The 10,087-nt window shown below is 33.0% G+C and overlaps 1 protein-coding gene across 1 annotated transcript; it reads left to right on the top strand.

Moving 5' to 3' along the window:
- The first annotated feature begins 7,463 nt into the window (after positions 1-7,463).
- LOC103911895 (endonuclease domain-containing 1 protein-like) lies at positions 7,464-9,511 on the top strand. The gene is made up of 2 exons (XM_087236706.1): positions 7,464-7,748; positions 8,973-9,511. Exons 1-2 carry the CDS (start codon positions 7,464-7,466, stop codon positions 9,486-9,488), a joined length of 801 nt encoding a protein of 266 aa, XP_087092832.1. The 3' UTR covers positions 9,489-9,511.
- Positions 9,512-10,087: the final 576 nt, after the last annotated feature.

Here is a 10,087-nt window from a genome sequence, read left to right as displayed (position 1 = left end):
TTCATCTTCAATGCCTCCTCCATCTTACCTCAGACATTCTCCATAATGTTCATGTCCAGTGACTGGGCTGGCCAATCCTGGAGCACCTTGACATTCTTTGCTTTCAGGACTTTTGATGTGGAGGCTGAAGTTTGAGAAGGAGTGCTATCCTGCTGAAGAATTTGCCCTCTCCTGTGGTTTGTAATGTAATGGGCAGCACAAATGTCTTGATAGTCTTGACTGATTTCTGTAAGAATCTTGGGTCCATGCAGGTTCCAATAGGTCTTCTGCAGTATTTGTGCTGATTGGGATGCAGTTCAACAGATGGATCAATCTACCGTCTGCCACTTTTCCATATAGGCAACTAGAAGTCAAGTTATTATTTGTTGCTCTTAAAATTGTGATCGATAACAAGACTTTTGTCAAATAGTGTACTGTATCCTGCAACAAACAGAATATCATGTGAAGTGGATATCATGTAAACATGTTAACAGGATATCATGTAAATTGTTTGCTTTCAGTTTCATAAATGAACACATGTTGGTATTTGGTTTAAAGTTCATTTCCTTGAAAGTGTTCATGTGTTGACAGACAAAAGCCGGAGGTTAGAAATACACATCCGGCTCACTGAATCAACAGTATTCAGATTTAGTGTGTATTTGTAGAGTTGCCTTGGGCTGTTTAACATGTGATCATTTATTATTTGTTGAGTATTTCATGCAGTAAATGTATATTCTGTTTACATAAAAAAGGGTGGCACCAGGTACAGATATGCTGAATAACAATATCAAAGTCAATATGTCCTGCTTCATTCTTCTGCTTAGAAAAGAATCAATATCAAATCTCGGAAGCATTTATCAGAAACATTCCTCTCAAAATTTTTTTCAGCTACATTGCAATGTTAAAAATCAAGTTTTATTATAAAAAATTGCCTGAGTAGAAAATTTAAGTACTTTTTTAATGATTGTATCTTTAAGAAGTCCAATGTAATACTCCAGTTTAAGATATGTTTAACTGTGATTTATTAAAACATTTATAATGTTAATAAATTAAGTTCTTCATATGTTATATTACAGTAGCTTGTTTGTATAGAAAAAAAATCTTTGTGTGTTTGTTGTATGGGCATCCATTATATTTACACGTTGCTGTCATGGCTTGTCTGTCCTGAAATATAAAATTATTGTAAGTAACACTTTTACTAATATTTACCTTGAAAAAAAACAAAAAAAAAAAAAAACAAGGCAGATTAAATAATCTGAATTCGTATACTTATACTTATAAGACATATACATATAAACTTTTCACCCATTTACTTTGATTTAATGCAGCACAAATGTATTATATTTACATTACAATCACAATTCCTGAAAACATTGGACATTTTATGTTGGTTCTCATGTTGAGAAACTGACACTACACACACTCAGACTGATATATGTGAAAGTTAAAGTCTACATTTCAATATTAGAAATCCAGAAATATAGAAAGACATACACATATGTGTATATATAAGATGTATTTGCACGTCTTTGGATTCATTATTTATACATTACAATGTACTGGTTTTAATAGTTAAAAGTTGATCGTTTGTAATGTTCTAATGTTATTTGTAGTGGAAATTATTAAAATGTTACATGATTTCCATCATCTATTTGCTCCCCAGTAAAATTAAGCTGATAAATCATTATCAGGAAACAGAAGATAGTCTAAGACATGCTTTCTTGTTCATTAAACATTATCGTTTACATAATTTGAATTAAAAAAAAATTTGTAGACACTAGCTCGAGTTAAAATATCCTGGACATCCTAATTTAGTTTTAAAATGTTGGTCACACTATACAATAAGGTTCATGTAATGTTAATGTATTTATTTGCTAACCCTAGGTAAGAAGGAGAAATACCAGTAGATCATGTATTAGTCATAGTTCTGCATTTACACTTGTGCTTGTTAACATTAGTCAATGCATTAACTGCATGTTCATTAACTAATGTCATCAAAGATAAATAAGATCAAATGTACTGTTCATGTTAGTAACTACATTAGCTAATATTAATGCAACTTAAATATTCCTAATAAGGAAACATTCTAGATACTCAGATATATGTCAGTAAAATACAGTTTTTCCAGTGGAGTTGTTCATTGGCTGTGAGTTGCGCTTGCAAACATTCAGATTTCTGTGTGGAGTTTACATTCTCCCTGTGTTGGCATGAGTTTCCTTCGTGTGCTACGATTTCCCCCGCAGTCCAAAGACATGTGGTACAGGTGAATTGGGTAAGCTGAATTGCCCATAGTGTATGAGTGTGTGTGAATGTGAGAGTGGGTGCTTTCCAGTACTGGGTTGTGGCTAAAAGGGCATCAGCTGCATAAAAGTTATGCTGGAATAGTTGGTGGACTGAGCAAAGGAAAATGAATGAATGAATGTTTTTTTTTTTTATTAAATATCAATATGTTTCAATGTTGAAATGTGCACCATGTTTAAAGAATAAAATTCATTCATTCAATAATTTTCTTTTCAGCTTAGTCCCTTTATTAATCTGGGGTCACCACAGGGGAATAAACCGCCAATTTATCCAGCATATGTTTTATGTAGCGGATGCCCTTCCAACTGCAACCCATGACTGGGAAACATTCATTCACACTCATACACTACGGACAATTTTAGCTTACCCAATTCACCTGCACCGCATGTCTTTGGCCTTGTGGGGGAAACCAGAGCTCCCGGAGGAAACCCACATGAACACAGGGAGAACATGCAAACTCCACACAGAAATGCCAACTGACCCAGCGACTTTTTTTGCTGTGAGGTGACAGTGCTACCCACTGTGCCACCACGTTGCATTAAAGCAGAAAATAAACAAGCAAAAATATTATTAAATATACAGTATTGACCACAAATTTGACCACAAATTGTACTAGATATATGTGAAATTAATGTAGACTCAAATGGACACATACAGTAATAAGGCCAAAATGTGTCCCTGCTCCTACCTTGAAATCTATGCAAGATTAAAATGCAAAACGTTTTATCTACTATGTCTTGTCAGCCTAGCTATTCAAAATCTGCAGAGACCAGAACTTAATTTGCACATCGCTACACTTTATGTATAGTAATAGGTTAAAAAAACTGCAACAGTGAAAATAGTGATGGAAGCATTTTTGTTTCTAAAAGACGTCTAACAGATGTCCCAACATATCGTCACCTTAGAATTATAGGTTCAATCTGACATTTTTGTCAAAATTGAGTTTTTGACATATTCTTATTAAACGAGATCTTATTTACATTATGTGATTTGTTTTTATTAGTTGTTTTACATTTTAAGACTTTTTATTAAAAAACAAAAAAGGTTTATCTACAAAGTTGAACTCTAGCTTGGCTCTATAAGGTTCTATCTGTGAGCCAATCAGCATTTTTAAAGCTTGCACGAGGACCAATCAGGATCAGTTTTCTTTGTCATTTCGCCGGACTGATCCATTGACAGCGGGAAACACCAGCAAGACAAAAATCACACAAAATCAGACTCAATTAAATAATGCCGCACCACACAAAATTGAGACCTGTGAAAAGGTAATGATTTAGAAGCATTTCTTGACATTAAGATTCAGTCATTTTCTTTACAGCTTAGTCTCTTTATTAATCTGGGGTCATCACAGCGGAATGAACCACCAACTTATCCAGCATATACTTTACGTAGCGGATGCCCTTCCAGCTGCAACCCATCACTGGAAAACACCCATACACACTCAAACACACACATACACTACGGCTGATTTTAGCTTACCCAATTCACCTGTACCGCGTGTCTTTGGACTTGTGGGGGAAACCAGAGCACCTGGAGGAAACCCACAGCAAAACGGACAGTACATGCAAACTCCACACATAAATGCTAACTGACCCAGCTGAGGCTCGAACCAACGTTTTTCTTGCTATAAGGCGATCGTGCTACCCACTGTGGCACCGTGTCGCTGACATTGAGATGAAATGTTACATTTTATATTGTTGAAAAAGAAATGAATATTAAAAAAATGTATACATTAAATGTGAAATATATTTGTTTACATATAGACAATGAAACTCTGTTCAGTGTTTATTAAACTCATTGGTCATCGTCTGTTTCTTTTAAAGTCTTTACATTAAATATTAAGCCTTGAAGGGCATATACTTAATTTATTGCATAGGGCATATAATTCAATAAATATGATTCAATAATTCATATAAAGCATAAAATGTCATACATATTACCATATTAATTAGATAAAATTAACAGCTGCACTGGAAAAAAATATTTAGCTCAGCCTTGTAAGCTCAATTTGAACAAGAAAAAATATTCATCCCAAAACATGAAATAAATGTTATAGAAACCAAAATGTTACTCTCTCAAGCATCAACATATTGTTACAACACCAACAAATATTTCTTGATTGTATTTCTTGATAAGTAATGCTTCAATGAATGATCTGCCAGATAGAACCTTATAATTCCAAGCGGAAAATAACTTTTCAGAATGAGAAGTTTCTATCTGCATTTATTGTGGTATATTTACTCCAATTTGCAAATGTAGGAGAACTTTGATCCATTACATTTAGAGAACCCTTAGGGTCTCTGTCATGTTAATGTAAGAAAGAGAACTGTTACACGCATATTGTTTGCTATATGTACTGCAAAAAACTTTGAAGCTCAACATCTCAAAATCATTCAGAACGCAGATAGAACCTTTCTAAGGTGACAATATATGTCTTGGCTTAAACACTGAGAAACAAAATAGATCTTACAATAGTCTAACACTAATCCAAAAAAAAGAACTGTCTATTTGATGACTAATCTATTTTTGCACTACGGTATAAAACCCAAATGTACTTTTTTTTAGCCAAGATGGCTATTTGGATATTAATTTGACAAAATTTCTTGTGTGGTTTTAAGACTCTGCTCAAAACATGATCAGTACACCAGTTCTCTTCCAGTGCTTGTGTCAGTTCATAACAGGTTGTACTATCATGAAGGAAAGGGGTTTTAAAATAAGACATGATACAGACATAATGATGAGAATATGGCCTTTTTTTGTATGAGTGTGTATATGTGCAAGTCTGCTGCCATGACACTATTGGAGAATGTCAATGTTGGACATATAAGTATAGAGCTTCAGAATGTATAAAGCAACTGCACTTTGGGAAGCTCTGATACCTTCATTCCTTGAAACACACATACTAAAATTGAAAAGGCAGCTATATATTTTAATTTGTTAGCACATTATACTGTAAAATATCTATACAATATAATACATCATTACTTTTTCACTATAATACAGTTAGATCATGAATTCATTGGTTCGTTTGCACATTACATTAGCCCTGTCCAAAAAATAAGTAAAATGCTAACTCTTTCAAAAAAAGCTGGTTTGTTTTAATCCAACATTGAGTCAAATATGGACGAACCCAACAGCTGTGCTGAAAAATGTAACTTAAATTTAATGAAACAGTTATTTGTCCACATTTGACCCTGAATAAACCCAGCTTTTTTACAAGTGGAATTAAATACTAGGTGTAAAGCTACAAGATTAACAACCAATTAAACCATTTCTTCTTGTGGTTTTTTTCTTGCATTTGCGTGACAGTCTTATCTGCCGACTCGTCTATTAGTTTTACAGTTATTTGTATCAGTAACTTGATAAATTATCTCTCCATAATATTCAAAATCTGCAGTAGTGACCAGAACTAAATTTGCATATCACTTACTTACATCAGCAGCTTATGTATGGTACAGGTCAAGTAAGCCTATATGTGCAGTATATAAGTGGCTTAAACTGGATCTCAGCTCAGGTTTTCTGGAAATCTCAGGTGCTTTTCACTTTTTTTCAATCTTATTGATTCTTGATGCAACTGTATAAAATCTCTTATTGGCTGACTCTGATAAAATCGTTAGCATTTAAATGTTACATTTTTATTCTTAATTTTTTGTTTGTGTTATAATTACAGACATTTAATGAAGATGCTGTGCATTATGTTTGTAATATATTAAACTTTTTGTCTCTTGAACAGCTCGATCTACTTCTGCTGCTTAATTTTGAGGCAAGTCTCATATTATTTCACAATATCAGCTGGCATGAAATTAAAACCTCACATATTACATTTTATTTGAATTAACAGTATTTAAAATTGTATGCAAATTATCTATTTAATTACTTTTTAAAATATTATAATGTGTGTTGTGCTGGATCAAAAATATGACATTGACGTATTGTGGGACGGGACATCACTGTAAAAATGCAGTGTTCCACAATTTTTTCTTGTTGTCTCAAAACAAATTAAGTTAATGTAACACATTCAAATGGATTTGAGTTCCCCCCCAAAAAATCTCCACAAATCTTTTGTTTCAGCTCATTTTGAATAAGTAGCTGGAACAGGCAGCAAAAATAATATTTTTTGAGTGATTTTTTTGACATGTTTGTGCACTAAAAAAAACATGCATGGATGAGGAATTAAAACAAGGGGCATGCTTGATGTTAAAAAGAGTTATTAAATGCAATAAGCTGTGAAAAGCAGTGTTTAAACTTAGCTCTATCCAAAAAAAAAACAAATGCGCCACAACAATTTTGGGACAAATGTACCAGGCCACAGATTTAAAGTTATAGTTCACCAAAATATGAAACCTCTGTCGTGTGATCTACTCATTCTCCTCTTGTTCCAAACCTGTTTGAGTTTATTTCGTATGTTGAACACCTATGAAGAGATTTTGAAGAATTTGGGGTGGGACATTGACTTCCATAGTATTCTTCGTTCCTACTTTGGATGTCAAATTAAACCAGTGGATAAAGAGGAGATTATATCATCACAATGTCTCAGATTGAGATGAGGTGTGGTGGAGTGAGGCATTGTCAGCTTTGTTTTGTATGAATTAAAAAATTGCACAACACTGACATAAATGGAAAAAACAAAAAGGCTACAGATGGTCTCTTCATCAGTCTTACAGTGACAGTAGCCAAAATTATCTATGGCTGCCCAGGAACTCATCCTCCTTTTTAAAAATGACTCATTAACTTTATTTTACTTTGTTGTTAATATCAAATACAATTCTCAGAGCAGTATTTTTTGTACTTTATTTACAGTTGCAGTCAAAAATACTAGCCTTCCTTTGTCATTTTAATTATATTATTTAATTTGAATCTAGTTTAATATTTTTTTAAACATAATAGTAGTTCCTGTACTAGTTTCTAATTACTTATTTATTTTGTCTTTGCCTTAATGACATAATACATACAAAGTGCATCATATTTTTTCTAGTTATATTTTAAGACACCTAAACTTAGATTGTGTTATTTAAGTTAAGATAATTAGGCAACTTGTTTCTTAACAGTGGTTTGTTCAAATAGAGGATAGCCAACCAGGATTGATAATCATTTTAATGTCAACTGTATGACATGGCTATTTGTTCCCATAACCATCATGTATTTCTTGTTCTTTTAGATAAACCATATAAATCATCTTCATCATGAACCTCCTTCTTCATCTACTGATGCTGTCACTTCTCTCAAGTGGATCAGCTGAAGTTGTGAAAAATTTTCAATTTGACTGTATTGAATTTTTTGCAAAAGGAAAGTCACCAACAATACTTGCTGGAGATCAGTACAGGCAGATCTGCCAAACTCTAGATGGAGATGAGTATCATTTCGCCACACTTTACGACACTCACAACAGGATCCCTGTGTACTCGGCCTATGTGTTTGAAGGGGCATTGAGCTGTGACAGACGAGACAAGTGGTACATTGAACCTCAAGTAAGTGTATTATTTCTATGAAATATGCATTATATTAATGTCAGTTGTTGCTTTTATTAATTGTATAATTTTGTGTAATTGGAGTCATTTTTATATTTATAATTAAGAAGTCAGAATTATTAGCCCCCCTGTATATTTTTTGCTCCAATTTGTTTTTTTTCAGCACATTTTTAATCATAATAGTTTTAATAACTCATTTCTAATAACATATTTTTTTGTCTTTGTCATGATGACAGCACATAATATTTTACTAGATATTTTTCAAGGTACTAGTATTCAACTTAAAGTGACATTTAAAGGCTTAACTAGGTTAATTAGACAGGTTAGGGTAATTAGGCAAGTAATTGTATAAAATAGTTTTTTTCTATTAGGGGGAAAAATCCTAAAGGGGCTAATAATTTTCCCCTTAAATGGTATTTAAAAAAATTTAAAACTGCTTTTATTCTAGCTGAAATAAAACAAATAATAATTTTTCCAGAAGAAAAAATATTATAGGAAAATTTGAAAATTTCCTTCCTCTGTTAAACATAATTTGGGACATATAAAAAAAAAGAAAAAAAAATCACAGTAGGGGTTGTGTACAGTGCTCAGCATAATTGAGTGCACCCCATTTTAAAAATGAATATTTTTTTAACCATATCTCAGTGAATATTGGCAATGTAATTTGGTGCATTTAAACAAAACTAATTTATTAAACGGATATATTTATTAAAATAATATTTTATTCACCGAACATTTACAATTACATTTAAACTCTTGCAAAATATTGCAAAAACAAAAGTACAACCTACTAAATTTCAACATTTTAAAATTTTTTGCTTCTTTTGATTTTTCCTCTTTTTTTATTTGTATTAAAAAATTCTTTACAACATATACATTTGGCTGTACTAGTATTTGAATCGTTGTTGTAAGATATTTTGTTAGATGATTGGCGTCAGTACTGACCAATCTGACTAATGTAGATGCACAAATATAATATTGTATAGCTTCCTATTAAAATATTAATTTAAAAGAAAGATTTGTGAAGGGTGTACTTATAGATGCTGAGCACTGTATGTGCACCTTACTTGACACTGTCACATAATGCTCTACGATAAAAACTAGTTTTGCAAACTTACTAAAGGATTGAAGCTCCTTCTGTTAAAGAACCATTAATGAAATAAAACATAAATGTTGGCTGAACTGTTGTTTTCACTCATGTTTTCACTTGATTCATAATTTCAGCTTGATGATATTAAAGCAAAACCAAACATGATTTCTGAGAAAGAGCTAATAAAAGGACTTGGAGATCATCAAGCTGTCAGTAAAGACTATGAAAATTCTGGTTTTGACAAAGGTCATCTGGCTCCAGTTTACCATGCGAGATCTCAGGACTGTGCTGACTCCACCTTCACTCTCACCAATGCTGCTCCACAAGTGCCCAAGTTTAACAAAGGTCCATGGAGGGCACTAGAAAAATTTTTAGCAGATAAACAACTCCACAACTGTCTACTACAAAAATACACTCCCTATGTAGTGACCGGAGTGGTGCCAGGCAGACGTACACTGAACGACAGAGTGAATGTGCCTAGTCATTTCTGGACTGCATACTGCTGCTTATACAAAAAGAAATGTGAAATCTCAGAGGGATTTATTGGACAGAACAAGAACAATGTTGATATCAAAGGAAGAACTGTGGAAGAGTTGGAGAAAGAGTTGGCAGAGCTGTATAAAGTAAAATCTTTTAAGTTGTTTAAATAGTTCTGAGTAATAAATATAAAAAGCTTTATTGAGTTATTTTCTCAAAAAGAAACAATGTTTCCCGAATGTTTACAAATCTGACTGTACACTACCTGAAAAAAGTCTTGTGGCCTGTCCAAGTTTTAGGAACAACAAATACTAACTTGACTTCTAGTTGATCATTTGGTATCAGAAGTGGCTTATGTGAAAGGCAAAGGCCTCTAGATTACACTTTTTTACAAAAAATAAAATAAGATCATGCCTTGATTTTTAAAGATTTAATTAGGACAGTAAGGTCTGACTTTGCTTAACAAAAGTCTTGTCACTTAACAGAAATAATGAACAGTATAGAATATAAAGTCATGGTGCAGTGGAGAAAGAACCAATATTGTGTATGACTCCATCATGAGATTGGAGAACTGCATCCATACATCTCTGCAATGACTCAAATAATTGATTAATAAAGTCATCTGAAACGGCAAAGAAAGTGTTCTTGCAGGACTCCTAGAGTTCATCAAGATTTATCTTCAATAATGTTCATGTCTGGTGACTGGGCTGGCCAATCCTGGAGCACCTTAACCTTCTTTGCTTTCTGGAACTTTGATGTGGAGGCTGAAGTA

Source organism: Danio rerio, chromosome 1, assembly GCF_052040795.2.
Source record: "Danio rerio strain M-AB ecotype USA chromosome 1, GRCz13ab, whole genome shotgun sequence".
Taxonomy (NCBI): Eukaryota; Metazoa; Chordata; class Actinopteri; order Cypriniformes; family Danionidae; genus Danio; species Danio rerio.
Note: the sequence above shows the minus strand (reverse complement) of the source record. Positions and strands in the feature narration are given on the sequence as shown.